The sequence below is a fragment of the Phyllostomus hastatus genome, unplaced genomic scaffold (assembly GCF_019186645.2).
Source record: "Phyllostomus hastatus isolate PE091 unplaced genomic scaffold, TTU_PhHast_1.1 phas_scaffold_585, whole genome shotgun sequence".
In the NCBI taxonomy this organism is placed as follows: domain Eukaryota; kingdom Metazoa; phylum Chordata; class Mammalia; order Chiroptera; family Phyllostomidae; genus Phyllostomus; species Phyllostomus hastatus.
In genome coordinates this window covers 25,912,273-25,929,496 of record NW_025334037.1, presented here as the reverse complement: position 1 = coordinate 25,929,496, position 17,224 = coordinate 25,912,273, and the positions used below count along the sequence as shown (strand labels likewise).

The following is a 17,224-nucleotide window of genomic DNA, read 5'->3' as shown; positions in this document are numbered from 1 at the left end:
TTCTGAAGACAGGCAGGCGCAGTCCACCTTAAGAATGATACCCCAGAGGGACATGTCCCTTTCTCTCACAAAATGGAAAAAAATATACGAAGGAATTGGATGAGTTTGGTTTCTAATTAGGACTCCTCCACCATAGGACCCTGGGCAGTTCTGTCTTGAATTTTAGTGTCTTCTTTAAAAGGCAGGATCTGGTTTTGAAGGCAAGTGTCACGCTTACACAATCTAATGCATTAACAATACGATAAAAGTTCACGCTGGCAATTAGAAAGCTTGAAAGGTGTAATCCAGAACAAAGTAGGTATGGGAACGATGAACTTCTGAGAAGAAAACAAACTTGAATTTTTCATTTGCACCAACAGTGTTCTTCCTTCTTTTAGGTGGGTCCAGATAGCAAGAAAAAATAGAATTCCACGAAGATAACCTAAAAAAGCAAGTAGGGAATCTTTCCTCTTACAACACCTGTGTAAATATGTCAGGACTCCCTTTAATCAAACAGATGTGTACTTAGAAGATACTACACGCATATGCTTGTGAGGACTTGGGCTCATAAGCGGCCTGAGTCCAGAAGCAGCAGAGTCTCATGCCTATGTTTGCAGAAGTGACATTTACTTAGTTCTCACTATGTACCAGGTGCTAAAATAAATGTTTCCCTAAGTTATTTCATTTAAATACTTAAAAACACTCTGGCATTTCTTTGATTATTTTTTTAAAGATTGTATTTATTTATTTTTTAGAAAGGCGGGGAAGAGAAGGAGAAAGAGAGGAAGAGAAACATCAATGTGTGGTTGCCTCTCACATGCCCCCAACTGGGGACCTGGCCTGCAACCCAGGCATGTGCCCTGACTGGGAATGCTTTGGTTTGCAAGCCCATGCTCAATCCACTGAGCTACACCAGACAGGGCTGACTATTTTTAAATTAAGAACATAAGGAAGGCTCAGGAAGGCCAAGTAAGTTGCCCAAGATTTAATAACTAGTATGTGGGAGAGCCAGGACATGACAATATTTCTGACTATAAAATCTACACCGTTCCTTCCATGTCTAAGGTTTACTGTGGAGGAATTCTGTACTAGATAATGACAAATTAAAGCAGTGGTTTTCAAATATTGCTCAGACACAGAATTTCTAGCAATCCTTAATGATGAGAAAGAAAACAAAGATACATATATAAAGTTATACACACACACATGAACACTTATGTCCAGATACACTTCTGTTGCTGTGAGGCTGCCAAATGTCATTTCTGAGGAAGACTCACCTTCACTCTGAGATAGTCTTTGCACCTTTATGACATTAAAATGTTTTTTGCTTTATATAATGGTGATAACAGATTTTAGGTTTTTTTTTGAAAGATTTTATTTATCTATTTATCTATCTATTAGAGAGAGGGGAAGAGAGGGAAACAGAGAGGGAGAGAAACATTGACATGAGAGACAGATGTCGATTGGCTGCCTCCTGCACATGCCCTGACTGAGGACTGAACCCACAACCCAGGCACGTGCCCTGACTGGGAACTGAACTGGCCACCTTTTGCTTTGCAGAATAACGCCTAACCAACTGAGCCACACTGGTCAGGGCAGATTCCAGTTTTCTTTTAAAATGACCTTGCCAATTAAAAAATAAAGTTCTGAATCAAACCTCTACTTCTGAGAACTACAGGCAAGAGGACAGTTTATGGATCAGGAGGCCTGAGAATAATTTAAATTATGTCACCGACGGAATAATTTGGGCAAGGTACCTAAGGTCACTGGGCCTCAATTTCCTCATCCATCAGATGGTCTCAGTAATAAAATCCATGAGGTTAATACATAATTCATAATCCTGTGTAAATTATAAGTACCATAAAAAGATAGTGATTATCGTGATGTTTTTATAGTTACTAGAGAAGGTATTAACTTGCTCCCCCCATGCCTAAACTCTGGGAGCACCTTCTTCTGAATTTCCCTGCACACTGACACGTCCAAGAGGACTGCAGTTGTGTGTGTTAGCATGTGCACACTAGCAGGCTTCCTAAGGTGAGGTTATCAGAGACAGAAAAATATCCCTTTTTAGTATAAATAGTGTGCTATAATAAAAGCCAAAGCACAGACATAAAAGAATTTTTGTATTGTATTTTGGAGGAAATTGAAAAAAAAAAAACACAGGTAGTAAAGCCAGTAAGAGTCGTCATCATACTGCAGATTCAATGAGCTCTCTGGAAAGGAACCCGCCCTGGGAGACAGTCTGCACGGTACTGCAGGGACCGGAAAACGCCTGGTCTCAGCCACGGTGACTACACTGCGTCCTCGGTAGGGCGATGGAACAGAACTACGTGAGGGACATGGGACCAAAGAAGGTGAGCACTAGGTCACAGTCTGTCTTCACCGATGCCGTATTCAGAAATCCGGGACACAAAGAGCAAGACTTTGCTTGGGTTGTATTCTGAGTTATGCAAGGAACAAAGACCCTAATTTGGTAGTCATGTGCATTCTGGTCACTAGGGAGTTGTATTGCACTGGAATAGGGACAGTTTCTATAAACCAAATAAACAACCCCTAACATTACCCAGTTTCATTTGTATCAATTGTGAATTCATCAAGCAACCTCATGATCTCCATTTGGTAGTGTGGGTGCCTGATGCCAGAAAGAGATGTGAGTCTGTCAGGTACCAGACAGGAGTAGCTTCCTCGTAAAGGAACAAACTGGCCATCTGGTTTAAGATCCAATCTCTTTTGAGCTGGTAAATGGGAATCAGTTTCCTTAAAAGCCCAACAGTTTCTGGTAGAACTGATAAGCTAATTTTCTAAACCTGCAAAGGTGAAGGTCACAACTTCTCCTTTGAGGTCTAGCTTGCCTCTCTTAGACATCGTTTTTATATGCAATTCCACTTAGAAAGAAGCAAGATTCTGTAATTGCTAAATATTGGGTTGGCCAAAAAGTCTGCATGGTTTTTTCTGTAAAATAAAGACACATATTTCATTTTCACCAATAACATTACTGATTTGGATATTCTGAGTATGCTGGCAATCTCCCACGTGGTATAAAGCTGATTGTTCTCAATGTCTAGATTTGATCGCTATCAACTTCAACTGGACTACCTGACTGTGGAACATCGTCCAGTGAGAAATCGCCAGCATGAAAACTTCAAACCACTTTTGACACGACTGATCAGTCACATACACCGCACAAATCTTTTTTTGCATCTCAGTTGTTTTTTTACCTTTCTTGAAATAATAAAGCATGGTATGCTGAAAATGTTGCATATTTTCTTCCATTTTAACATTAAAATGGCTTCACAAAAACTCACTGATTTTGATTTTTTTTAATGCACATTGATATGACAGCTGTCACAACACACTCTAACAAAATTGTTTTGAATGAAGTTAAAGACAAGTAACGCGACTAGAGCTATCTTACGGAAAATACCAAATGAACTTTTTGGCCAACCCAATAGGTTAATCCAACCTATATATAGGAAGGCAAGTGCCATGCTTTATTACTTTAAAAAATATTTACTGTGCACAGGAATACAGTAATGTAAGACATGGTATATAAGAAGCTCACAGTCTGATGGGGGACAAGACATACAAGTGACTAACACTACATGACTTGGCCTGGATAGAAAGTGGACGGTAAATGCAACAACTAAATGCTTGGAGTCCTTTGTGAAGGTTTCACAGAAGAGGCGACACTGGAGCCACATCTTGGAGCAGCACAGGAGCTGTCCAAGTAAAGCAGAGAGTACAGGACGGCCACTCCCAGCCTGCGCACAGACCCGGAGGCCCGAAGCAGCACTGCACGTGAGGGCAATGCGCAGTGGCTGCCCTCTCTGTCACGTAGAGTACGGAAATTCGGTTAAAGACAAAAGCGAGGGGCAAACCGTCACGTATCCCATTCTAAGACATTTGGACTCTCGCTATAAATAATAGAGAGCTGTTGAAAAATGTAAACGTAGGCAACTTACCTGATCAGATCTGATTTTAGAAACAACTCTTTGGATACACAAGAAACTGGTGACTGGGGTTGCTTCTGCTTTTTAACTTTTGTACCATGACATGTATCATCACTCTCTCTTACTCTCATCCTCCCTCCCTCCCTCCTTCCCTCCCTCCCTCTCTCCTCACACAGACTGAAGGAAAAGCCTAGATAGTAGGGAACCTACTTATGAGGCCCCTGCAATAGCCCAGGCAGAAACAAAGAACATCTGAATTTAGGCAGGGGAGAAGGAACAGACGAAGGTAAGATCCAACCAGTGTTAGAAGTGACTGGATATAGTGGTGCCTGAGTGAGTTGCGATGCCATTAAAAGAAAGAGGAATGAAGACTTTAGAAGCAGTTCAGGCAATAGGGTGAAAATGAGGACAAGTTCAAGTTCTGATATATTAAGTTGGAAGTGCATGTGGCACATCCTGAAACAGAGAGCACTAAAAAGGGGAAGTGAGATCTGAGTTGTGGAAACTCTCTCTGCTGAAAACAGAGAGCTGGAGTCACTGGTACACTCAAAGGCATGTGAGACACCGAGCGATAACACCGAGAGGGATAAGAAAAAGGCCAAGGTTAAAATCCTGGGTAACTCAACAGATCAGGGGCAAAGTAATGAAGTGAAGGAAATTGAAAAGGATGTTCTGAAGACAGGAAGAGAGCCAAGAGCAAGCGATAGGGGAGAATTTTAAGGAGCTGTGCACAGTTCCAAATGCAGTAAATTGTGGTTATGTGGGATGAGTGTTAAAATCAAGTCACTCATTTTGACAGTTAGGGAACTGACTGAAAACGTGGTCATAAAAATGTGAGTGGGGGAGCCGGTAAGTAGCCCCCATTATTCCAAATCTACATTTCACTGGGTTAGCATAAATACAACTTATCTTGCTTTGTTTTCAAGGACTTCCTCAGTAGACTAATACTACTAAAAAGAGTAGTACATAACCAAATTAAGTTTGCTCTAGCAAAAGACAGGGAGGCACAGAAAAAAGGAGGATGAAGAGCACTTCCACAGTACAGCTCATCTTCTGCCTCACCATTTGAAGGCCCCCCCACCCATGAAACTACCACGTAATAAATGAGTAACTGCTGAAAAAAGGAAACAGATTCTCGAGTAGAGAAAAGTCTACGCTTAAGACCTGGAGTTGATTTTACCCCAGAACCACAGCTCAGGTCAACATCAACTTACTTTCCAGTCTAAGGACAGCTGAGTCCCCCCCTGAATTCTCAACAGAGAGTACAGGGTCCTCCTCTGTTGCTGTCTCAGAGGACTCTTCTTCGGCAGCATCCAGTGACTGTGAGTTGTCAAAATATTTCTGTTTGTCATGGCTGTTGTCCAGGGTTTTCTCATGACAATTACCTCAATGACAAGAGACACAATACAGCACATTAGAAACATCTCTCTTCTGTAGTCCCACGGCTCAAGGTCCCCAAGCATCAAGAAGAGCGAAAAGGCAACAGCGTAGGTTTTCTTCCAGCAGAACATACACAATCAGTGAGCAGGAGAGCCCAAAGGCAGATCATTACTGTGACTCAAGTTTAGCACTGAAGTCCAAGTTTTACTTGCCAGGCTATTATAAGGAGCAAGTATTTGAGGGGAGAAACGGGAACAACAAAGATCACGTCCTAGGATCTCATTCCATTCATAATGAATGTGAAACGGTTCTTTGAAAGTCAAAAACATCATTAAAATTTTGCCTTCTCCCTAAATCAATCTGGAGATAGATGAATTATAGCAGAGAAATGTAGCATTTTTTCATCGTAATTTAAAATGAAACATATATCAAATGATAAAGGATTATGAATGAAAACCCAAGGATTTAAAAGGGGACAGTGGTAGCAGAGAATCCACGTTTAAGACTGCAGTATCACAAAGGATACCTTTTTTTTTGGAAAACAAGTTCTGGTCATGGACATAAATATTTGCCTAGGCATAAAATGTTAGATCTTGAATGTAATCACAGTCCTCTTTGATACTTTCTGATATGTATAGGTGAGCCTGACTTCTTACAGTTTTGCCAGAGTCCAGGAGCTCTGGCCCTACTAGGGACTATGTGTTAATGTGGATAAAGAGCAAGTATCCAGCTCCACCCAACGGTCATTCTCTGGGTAGGGGTTGAGTCTGATGTGGCAGTGACTTGACTAGCTGAACAGGGCTTCTCTCCCTTGCTTACATCCCATGAGTATGTTGGCTGAGGAGACATGTTCAGGAGAAGCCTACCACTTTCCCATTACAGGACGCTTCTTTGGGTGAAAGTGTATAAATAACTTCCCTTCCTTACCAGAACACTTAAAAATGATCTAAAAGTTCATTAGAGAATGCTGTCTCAAAGAGACGTATGTTCCCAATCAAGCTCTCTCTGCAGCTGTGGAAGTGCAGGAAGTCTCTTTCTGGACTTGATGACTCCCTCACAGATTCCACAACTTAGGAAAACACTTCTCAAGCCATTTCCCTTATTGTGCCAGGGAAACCTAATGGACTCGAACCCTTGCCCAATTCACTGAGTTCACAGAAACGGGACGACAGGCATGAGAAGTCCTTCCATTTTTCAATTCTACACTACCATGTGTAAATGGTGGTTCTGGGATTCAAATCCATTCTATCACATATCTGAGGTCACTGTATTCAACGAGGCTAGAAACAGAATTCTGTTTGAAGAGAGCTTTAGCTCTCAAGAAACTTGGAAGCACCTTGGGGGGACAGTAAACACAAAATAAGAAACAATAACGAGATAGCATTCTGTGCCAAATAAGACCTTCAGAGAATAAGCTTTGAGCAGGCAGATCTTGAACAGGAAGGACTTAAGAAAGGGAAACCTACAAGGAAGCCAATATTTGTTGAGTCTTTCGCCTTCTTCCGCTTACTCCTCAAAAACACCTTGTGAAATATTTTCATTTTACAGATAAGGAAAATGATTCTTGGTGAAATTAAGAAACTTATCAGTAAGTGACAGATCTGGGATCTGAATTAGTTCTATCTCATTGCAAAGCCTCTTGAGTTTCCTCTAGTCAACGTTACTGCTGGAGCAGAAAAAGTGCGGGTGGCGTTCCAGGCAGGGAGGAACAACGTGTTCAGCAAAGCAAAAGGAGCAGGAATTCTCATTTGTGTTTGGTAGACAATGAGGAGGAAGGTGCATGTGTCTGTGTTTGCATGTGCCCCAAAAGGGAATAGAAAAGAAGCCCCGACCAATAGTAGTTGCTTTCTTTCTCCAGATTCTCCTGTGGGAGGACAGAGGTTGCTAATTTGCTTCCACTTCTGTTTTCGCCGTCTAGTATGCGCAGGTAAGTACGGGGAAACTAAACGTAGCTTATTAAAATAAACAGAGCAACAACATCAACTCTACACACCCAGCTGCATGAAGCCAACTGTGAAGAATGTCGTACTTCTCAGAGACAACTCTTGAGATACAGATAAGCATGACTACTGAAAGCAGAGATGAAACAATGACAATGATGCTGAGAATTTTAAAATGTATGTCATTCCCAGTGACTATCCTCTGCTTTCAGCCTGGGTGGTTTTGCTTCTAAAGCATTTTCACCATGACACAGGTAGAATAAAACTTAATGTTACAAAAGCAAAGGTCAAATCTTTTAACACTGGAACCCAGTGAAATCCTGGCTGTTTTTTGCAGCTGACTTCCTCTTTCAACTTTTGTCTCTCTTTTTCCCTCTCCCACCCTCTTCCCATTATAAAAATTTAGTTGGTGTCTTCTTTTTAAATATCTGCAGTATTTTAAAATGCTTTCTAAGTAATTTATAAGATACGATGGGCTTAAGTTCCCAAAGCTAAATAACCCTCTTGCACAACGCTCTTGAGACAAATCTTGTACATTCTAAGAATGTCTTGTCCTCCAACTCAGGAAATTTGGGCCAAAATCTCTGATAGAGAGGGCAGAAGTGGGGAATCAGGGCAGACTAGGGCAGTAAAAAGAATAAGAGGTTTACGTTCAGATATTTCTTGGAAGTAGGCAGTATCAAAATGAAGAAGTGAAAACTATATGCCTTAAGATTAGAACTGTTAATGATTTTCTTAGGATAGTTAAAAAAAGACTGCTCTGGCATTCTGATATGATTTACATAATTATCTCAGCTAATAATAGAAAGCCAAATTGCCTAATTTTAAATTCCTCCTTCCAGTTGTCTGAGGAAGAACGGAACCATTTCAGAAAAGACGAAAGTTTCCATTCTTCGGACTACAGTACAGGTCTACTCTAGCTCAAAGGGGAATTTAAAAAGCCGCTTACATGGAAAAATATTACTTGTCTTCCGCAGAGCTGCAGATGACATTTGCATGAAAGAAACACATGAAAACGTTGGTGAAGTAAAAATGGAAAGATACCTATCTACAAAGTAACATGTCATCTTCTGTGCATACAACTATTATTTTTTGCTGATGCAAAAATGAGGAGATTCTATAGCTTAAACTGACATTGAGAGGTATGATTTTTTGAGGGTTTAAATGAAATACTTTAGATAACAAGGTCCCAGGTGAAAATAGGAACACTTTTCTGTGCTTAATGCTTTATACTTGCTTGCAAAGCATTTAGCATCTAATTCAAATCCTGGTGGTTTGGTTTTTCTTAGAATTGAGAGACTCCAAGATAATACCAACTAAGCACACTCCAAGGGGGCATTTCTGATTCTGGAACTGCTATGAGATCTTAAGACAGATCAACAACCTTTTCTGTGGTTAGAATATACATGCATAAACTCAGTTATTAATATTAACTTATCCTAAAAGGATGTTCTGGAAAACAACTAAATATTTAATACACTTGTCAAAGCATAAGTCTCTTGGAGATAAAAGCACAATTTATTCTGTGGCTACAGGTTTTCAGAGTAAACTAACTTCTCAGAAACTCCTATGTTAAGAAACTCTTAACATTTCTAAGGTTAAGGAAGTCACCTATCTTCTCATATTAATTCTATTTACAAAGGTTCAAGATCTATTTTCTAACTAGAGCAGCTGGATAAGCATACTTACCTTCTGAATCTCAAGTTAGTACGAGATTCCTGGTTGGGTAATTTAGGATCCTTTAGGATTAGTTGTACTAAAGAAATACCACAAATAAAAAGAAAAGCATCAGAAACTGGAAGAGCCCAGTGTGCAGGAGCACACACTGGAAGCAGGTAAGTCAGTTCAATCCTGTCTCTCCTTTCTAGCTGTGTAAAGCAGGGCACATTGTTTTTAACCTCTTTGTGTACCAGCTTCCTCATCTGAAAACTGAGTGTACGAGTAGTACCCATTTCACTGGGTTGTTGAGATTAAATCAGACCTCTGCCTGGCACATGGCAAGCTGCTATTATTATTTACTTATCCCTGAAAACACAGGAATGAGAAGTTATCCCCACATAATCTCTATTCGCAAAGGCCTTTTAGATACAGCCCACTCAGAATCTCTAGTATGAGCAACTAGCTCTTGGAAGTTATCAAGGTATTTGCCTAATTTCAGCTTCCAGTGTGTGTGTATGGAGAAGATGCTGGAGGCAATACAAGAGTTCATTTCTACCAGTCTCTTAGAAGAAAACGGCAATTATTTCTGATTAAACTGTTCAGCACATCTAAATTTTAAAGTACTTAATACTTTTAGAAATTAGCCTCACTGTCCTCTATGTGCTCTTTAAAGGACCTTTTAGTAGATGGTGTGAAATCGCTGTCTTACAACATAGAAACAGACTCTGGATACTACATTCAGTGAAGTCAACACCTACCTCTGCTACTCAACAGAGCCCATTAGACTGCTACCGTTTGCTCCTGTCTTCTGCCAAACCTTACTCCCCCACCAAACTTTCCCCCAAAACAGAACAAGTGTGATACTCCCATGCTCTCTACTATACGATGAATTTCTAAGACGTAAATAATAATTGAACTGACTTGTAATGAGAACTAGAATTCAAATTTTATGTTGTTGAAGGCAATGTAACAAATGCTAAAACAGTGAGTATCATAAAAATATCCCTACTGTCCCTGTTTAATAGGATTATTTGTATATTATACTCTAAAGTCTCCTTTTTTTCTGCCTATAGGCAAAGTTACTTTATGGGAGGCATTCTTTCAATTAAATGTAAGGTATTTGGGTGATAGACACAGACAACACTGTCCTCTAAACAGACATGAGTGACGTTTCATAGTATGTCTTTCTCCCTACCTTTCCCCTCGGCCGCACCCAAATTATGCAGCTCTAAAACCACTGTTTTTTATGCAGGTAACTCAGAAACATACTGTGTACACTTTATTTTATTATAATTTTAGCGACCTCATAATTTCATATTTCTCTAGTAAAATAATCTTTTACAAAAGGTAGTAAAAGAAATCATGAAGTGAACAAAAGTGTATCTTTTAATTGCTCACCACTGCTCACAAAATTACTTTAAAATGTTACCAGGAAACTCTAATTGTGGGTGGCGTGTGGGGCTTGGTACCACGAGTAACAGGAGGAAAGAAACTTTTCTGGGGCAGACACCTTTATGATTTCCACCTCTAGAGGTGGTGACAGAGTCCTGTATACCTCCTTCCAAGAGGAACACTCCTTGGAATAAATTTAAAATCTGCCTCAACTGCAGCCTGACCACATGAACTGGGGCAAATCAACGTACATCTCTGTGTCTAGGTTCTTTATCAGAAGTTTTGAAATGTGCAGGTAAACTACTGTCCCACAAGAGGACTGTTGGGAGACAACATTAATGAACCCACTGGGAACATGAGCCCACAGAACTCCTTGCATCTGGGTGAGACCTGGCTGCTGAGGACTGCGCCTAGGACAAATGAAGCTGTCCCGCCTCCTCTGCCCTGCGCTGTCTGTACTTAGGACAGATGAGAAATAATGGCTCCTTAGACTTGTTCTCATTCAGCACTTACTGCTGAATGAAATTCTTTGCAGGTTTTAAAGAAATGGTTGTGCATTAACTGACCTTAAAAGTGCAATGCCAGGTAGGAAACAGACCATACTGAAGACCTGAAATCAGCAACCTCAGGATTACACAGGCATTTCCTCCTAGTGAGGTGAAGAGTCAGAAGCAAGTTTAAAAAAGAAAACTAAGATAGAAAAGTATGATCTCAAATACAAGTAAGTGTGTATACTTCCCTTCTACTGCATACCCTGGAGTTGAAATCTACCCTGGGAACGCTCAGTTCACATGTGGTAGGGGAACCTGCTTTGCCTAAAAATTGAGGGCTGCATCTGTCTTGGTTTCTGCAGACCGGTATTCCTGCCTCCTTTAAGAGGAGAAGAAGAACTGGCTGTAAATCTGACCTCTCTGTCATGCCGTGTGGTCAGCATCAGTTGAGACACACAGACACCATGAAACACAGGCTGTGGAAGAAACAACTCCAGTGATGGAACCCAGGTTCTTGGCAGCTACATACCTTCCTCTAGAAACATGAAAGGTCGGATTACATCTCTAAACAAGGGAATTTAAACACTTGCTGGAAGTTTACTGTGAAAGATGTTCCCATGCAAAAAAAAAAAATAATAATAACTACCACAGCTGCTATTGTTATGATTAAATTTAAATCTCTGGCTTAAGTCATCCTAGGGAAATTTATTTCAAGCAAGAATGCTGGGGAAACTAATCCAAAAGGTTTTCTCAGACTCACTGGTGCACCCATAAAGGTTTTTATGAGGATCAACAAGGGCATTTGTTTGTAACTGTTATTAAAAACTGTGTGGACAGAAGGTGGAAGATTACAAGCTATTTATTAGATGTGTCAGTGTCTAGTGGACAAGTGAGACAACAAAATTCCTTTTCTCTTCTGCCTCCTGTGCTATTGCAGCTATAGACCTCAACAGCTCTATATTCATATGTGAATGTTGAGTGGTGGTTTGGTAAAAGCATTCTGGGTAAACAGTGGGTAGATAAAATTAATTACTCTTTATTATTAGGTATTTTTAGTAGTTTATACTTGAAATATCATCAGCTAATATGCCATTTACTTAATCCTATGTGCTAAACTTTGAAGCCAGGGTATGAAGATGAAAAAAGGATCAGTCCCCGTTCACAGGGAGCTGGAGAAGTCGTGTATACAGGAGACCTGTGTCTCATACACCAGTAACTATAATAGCACGTCACAGGGCTGGAGGAGAGGCACAGGTAAGTAGACTGATTGGTTACACGTTACCTGTAGTTAAGAGACCAGGAGCGGCATATGGCAGAAGTGGGCCCTGAAAAATGGGTAAGATCAGGAATTTTACGGTGGGGGAGGGGGTGGAGTTATGGGGAACTGCTGCAGAAAACCTGAACAAACACGTGGAACCAGGAGAACAGGATACATGTGGTAAAGGGAACAGGCTGTTCATAACAGCACTACCAAAAATCACAGTTTGGTACAATTCCCATTGACTTTGCAAAAGGCAGAATGATATCATAGTTCTTATGCAGTAAGTGAGCTTGAGTTCACCACATCTACTTGAGTCAACCACACACTCTTGCAGTGAATCAGCTTCACTCAGTTCTTAATACTTAGTTGCAAGATGCACCTCCATTTCAGGACTTTGAAGCTAGTTTTAATTCTTCCCACAAAAATAAGTGGCGGTAAGCTGCCTAGTAACATATAAAATGCTATAAAAACTGAGTCTTTAAGACTGTGTGTGTGCGTGTTTAAAGCAGGCATCTTCACTAATTCTTACGAAGAAGGCGATAAAGCCAAGTCCTAACTGCAAGTAGCGCATGCTGGACCCTCCACAGGAGGGCAGCAGAACGCAGGCCTTCCTTTCCTCCAAAACCTGAACTGCGTGAAAACTGCTGTAAGTTACAACTTACAAATCTACAGAAATTTTGGTTGAAGAACACAGACTAAACAGGTTATAAAAGGGAATAAGATTTAGGCAAACAGACGCTACAAAAAATACAAACATGGGGAAGACAACACAGGTTAATTCTTCTGTAGACTAGAAAAGATTATAGCTCATGAAAATGGTTTGGAAATTCTCCCCTTTTTTTCTACAGTGGAGAAAGCTTTCAAACACGTATTATAGAGAAACTTGCATAAAATTCTAAGCATACCTAGATATTAAATTCTGACTTCTATATAACACTTATTCATTATTTCTAAAATTCTGGGCCAGCAATTTTAGCAGGCACGTGTCTCAGTGAATTAAGACCAGAGTCGAGAAATCCTGGGTCTGATGCTCAGCTACATTCGGTCAATACCAGCACCCCTGTTAGTGGCATACCTGTAAACACCTCACCAAAGGAAGTCTGATAAATATAAACTACCATTGATCTTGTTTTCTAATGTAGTAAAAGTAATACTGAATGAAGACTAAAAGTGGAATTATATATATCAAGACAAAATAGGACAATGTAGATTGTGAGATGTAACTTTTTAATCTGCAAGCTAGTGAAGTTGAAGAATGAAAGTATTTAGAAAAGATTTTAAAGTAATAAATGCCTGGCAAAATCCACTGTCATGAATGTTACAGATTCAATATCTACTATTTTGCTTATAACTATTGTTAAAATTTATTATCCAATTTGGTCATTAGGGAAGATACTAATTATTACCTCATGAAGTTTCATTTCTGTGACTTCATTTTTTCTAATTAAAAAAATCCTTTTTTAAAATGTTGAGCATTTCAGCGACCTTAGACTTAAAAACATAAGTTTATTAAACACACACAGATTCCATTTACTTTAAAAAGGGCCAGATGTGTTGTTACTGAAGTATGAATTTGTTAAAGCAACTCATTCAGTTGTATTTAGGTTAAATAAAGTTGTAAAATAACAAACCAGTTGCTTTGTTAAAAAAAAGTGTATATGAGGTCTGTCCAGAAAAAAGTCCAGCCATTGTTAATATTAGAAGAACAGATTACATGACACAGATGTAACCTAGCAGCCAAGGAGAGTGGACTAAAATGTGCAAGTGTGAACAATGACAACTTCCCTGTACTAGTCAGTGGGGGCCATAGACACCACTGAGTGAGCATGGGTACTGTGTGGCTGTCACATTCAATGAGTGAGTGAGTAGAGCAATGAATCTGCATCAAATTTTGCGTTAAGCTTGAATATTCCTCCATGGAAACTATCTGGATGATTCAGAAGGCTTTTGGGAACGATGCAATGAGTACAGTGCAAATAAAAGCTGGCACAAATGCTTCAAAGATGGTCAAGGATCTGTTGAAAGTGATCCATGTTCTGGAAGGCCTGCAGCAAGCAAAACACCTGAGCATGTTGAACAATCAACAAAGACTGGCAACTGACAGTGCAAGAACCAGAAGTTGATCTAGGGATTCCAAAGGCTACCGTGTCTGAGATATTGATGCAGGGTCTTGGCAAGAAACGTGTCATGGCAAAATGTGTTCTGCAGCTTCTGCTACCAGAGCAGAAGCAACATCGTGCTGCACTTGCTAATGATCGGATTCAAACTGCCACCAATGAACCGGATTTCCTCAAGAAGGTCATAACCGGAGATGAATCATGGGTCGACGACTATGCATACGTTCTCGAAATGAAGGCCCAGTTGTCCCAGTAGGAGTCGCCTGGCTCTCCACACCCAAAGGTGTGGCAAAGCTGCAGCAAGATCAAGACCACATTAATTGTGTTTTCCCATTGGGGAGGTGTTGTCCATCACAAGTATGTCTCTCCAGGCCAAACAATTAATAAGGAGGACTACCTCAGTGTTCTTCGTTGGTTGAGAGATGCAATATGACGAAAGTGGCCACAGTTATGGGCAATTAGTGACTGGCAGCTTCATCATGACAATGGGTCTGTGCTTGCATCACATCTTGTACAGTTTTTTGGCAAAACATGAAATCACCCAGGTGACTCAGTCCCCCTACAACCCAGACTTGGCGCTCTGCAACTTCTGGGTTTTCCTAAAACTAAAATCACCTTTGAAAGGGAAGAGATTTCAGAACATCGATGACATTCAGGAAAGTACGATGGGGCAACTGATGGCGATTAGGAGAACTGTGTGAGGTCTCCAGGTGCCTAATTTGAAGGGGACTGAGGCATCATTGTCCTGTGTACAATGTTCCTTGTATCTTCTTCAATAAATGCCTCTATTTTCATAATGCATTGCTGGATATTTTCTGGACAGACCTCATATTTCAAAACTGGTGAAATAAAATATTTAAACAAAACTATAAGCACTAGTTCTCTTTTGCAGTTCAACTCGAGAGTGGGCAATTAAAAAAATCAATCTACTAACTTTTCCTTCCCAGTCCTTGAAGTGGTAGTGGCAATATAAAACTTCCTATAAAAGAGAAGGCTTTGGCCCTGGCTGGTGTGGCTCAGTGGATTGAGTGCCTGCAAGCCAAGTGGTCACTGGTTCGATTCCCAGTCAGGACACATGCCTGGGTTGCGGGCTGGGTCCCTAGTGGGTGGCACATATGAAAGACAACCACACATTGATGTTTTTCTCACTCTCTTTCTCTCTCCCTTGCCCTCTAAAAATAAATAAATAAAATCTTTAAAAAAATGTTTTAAAAAAGATAAGGCTTTATTAAATGGTAATCAAGGGAGAGAGATGATAAGCAGCTGCTATAAGAACTTATGTACTTAACAAATGGCAGTCAATAAAATGATTCCTACATTAATAAAAGTGTGGAAAAACTATGAGCTAAGTAATTCAGTACTAATTGATACATTTTACCTATTACGTCTTTATAAGTAGAAAAATTTTATGAGTATAGTGATTATTTATTTTTAAGCTGAATTAATCAGTATTCAAAGGTAACAGAATAAATAGATTACCTCTGCAGATAATTCCAAAACACATAAACTGAAAATCTATGTGAAAAATTCCATGATTATACATGAAAAGCAATAAAATACTTGCTGATGTTAACATACTGACTATAATTTTACCATTCAGTTCATATTACCCAAGACATTATATTATACTATAGCTCCTGTAAAAATAGTTACTAGTATGAATCTTTAAAGAAAATAATTTGTGGGAGATTAACAACAGTAGTCACAAAAATTATTTTAAAAAGGGTTTCCCAAGAGTACTTAAGTATTTTCAGTCTTGAAAAGCTTATGTAAAAAGTTTTAAATTGGTAGCTTTTCAAAAAAGGGAGGATAAAGGCAGTTTAAATCCTTGTCTAACTGAAACCAATATGAATTCCTTGATCATTATATGGAGAAGGAATCATGAGCCTTGTCCATCCTCCTGAAACCTTATACTGTCTTAATAAAAACTCCAGACAATGATATGTCAGACAAGTAAAATAACTTGCGACGCTTATTTCAATATTGCAAAAATGAAAAAGTAAAAGCAGACAGATCATCCAAAGGCATAAAAATGTTATCATTATCCAGAGATTTTTATTCATTTTTGTTCACTGAGTAGTTGCAATTGCCTAGGTATTCAAATATAAATTCATGGTTTTTATAGTTTATTTCTTTCAAGTTTCAGCTTTCAAAGCTGGAACTCAGCAAAGCAACTGTGAATGAACAAGATTACTATGGAAACAAGTACGAAAAACACTATCAAAGAAAAATTCAATACTGAAATTAATTCTGTACCATCAATGATTTTTTAAACCTAGAAAATGCTATATAACACATTTTATTAGGGGCTAGTAGATGTTAGATTCTTTTCTAAACTAGTTAATTACAATGTGAAAAGGGCTACATTTTAAAAATTATTAATTAATGAGTTCTTTCTAAAAGAACTAAAGAAGTATTCCCACTTCCCAATTATTTTCTTTTAATGTCATTGTACTGGATCCAATAATACTCTTTGGATAATCTGGACTATCAGACACTGCAACTTTAAGGAAGCTTTGCTTCAAGTTAGTAGTACCTTGGGTTAGTTGAGGTTATATTCTGAGAAAAAATTTCAAGACAAATGAATTTCCTATCTTGACATGAGTAACATAAAATAGGAACCAATTTCAAGAAACAAATACTGATGGCATTTTTATATACCACCAATGAACTATGAGAAAGAGAAACTAAGAAAAAAATCCCATTTACTATAGCAACAAAAAAATAAAGTATCTTGGAATAAATTCAACCAAGGAGGTAAAAGACCTGTACTTGGAAAACTATAAACACTTAAAGAAATGGAATGAAGATACAAATAAATGAATGCATATATCCTGTTAATAGAATAGAAGAATTAACATAATTAAAATGTCCATACTACCCAAAGAAATCTATAGAGTCTATGCAATTCCTATTAAAATACCAATGGCATATTTCACAGATCTAGAACAAATACTTCAAAAATTTGTATGGAACCAAAAAAGACCCTGAATAGCCTCAGCAATCTTGAGAAAGAAGAGCAAAATTGGATGGATCACAATACCTGGTATCAAAC

General features: G+C 39.1%; 1 protein-coding gene across 2 annotated transcripts in view; it reads right to left on the bottom strand.

Annotated features, from left to right (window-relative positions):
• TTC17 (tetratricopeptide repeat domain 17) overlaps positions 1–17,224 on the bottom strand; it is a 96,805-nt gene that overhangs the window by 32,657 nt on the left and 46,924 nt on the right. Inside the window, exon 17 of one of the 2 annotated variants that reach the window (XM_045825525.1) lies at positions 5,144–5,314. The exons of the other annotated variant lie outside the window; for it this stretch is intronic. Within the exon in view, the coding sequence (XP_045681481.1) occupies positions 5,144–5,314 (171 nt within the window). The remainder of the gene's footprint in view (positions 1–5,143; positions 5,315–17,224) is intronic. 2 annotated transcript variants of the gene reach the window in all.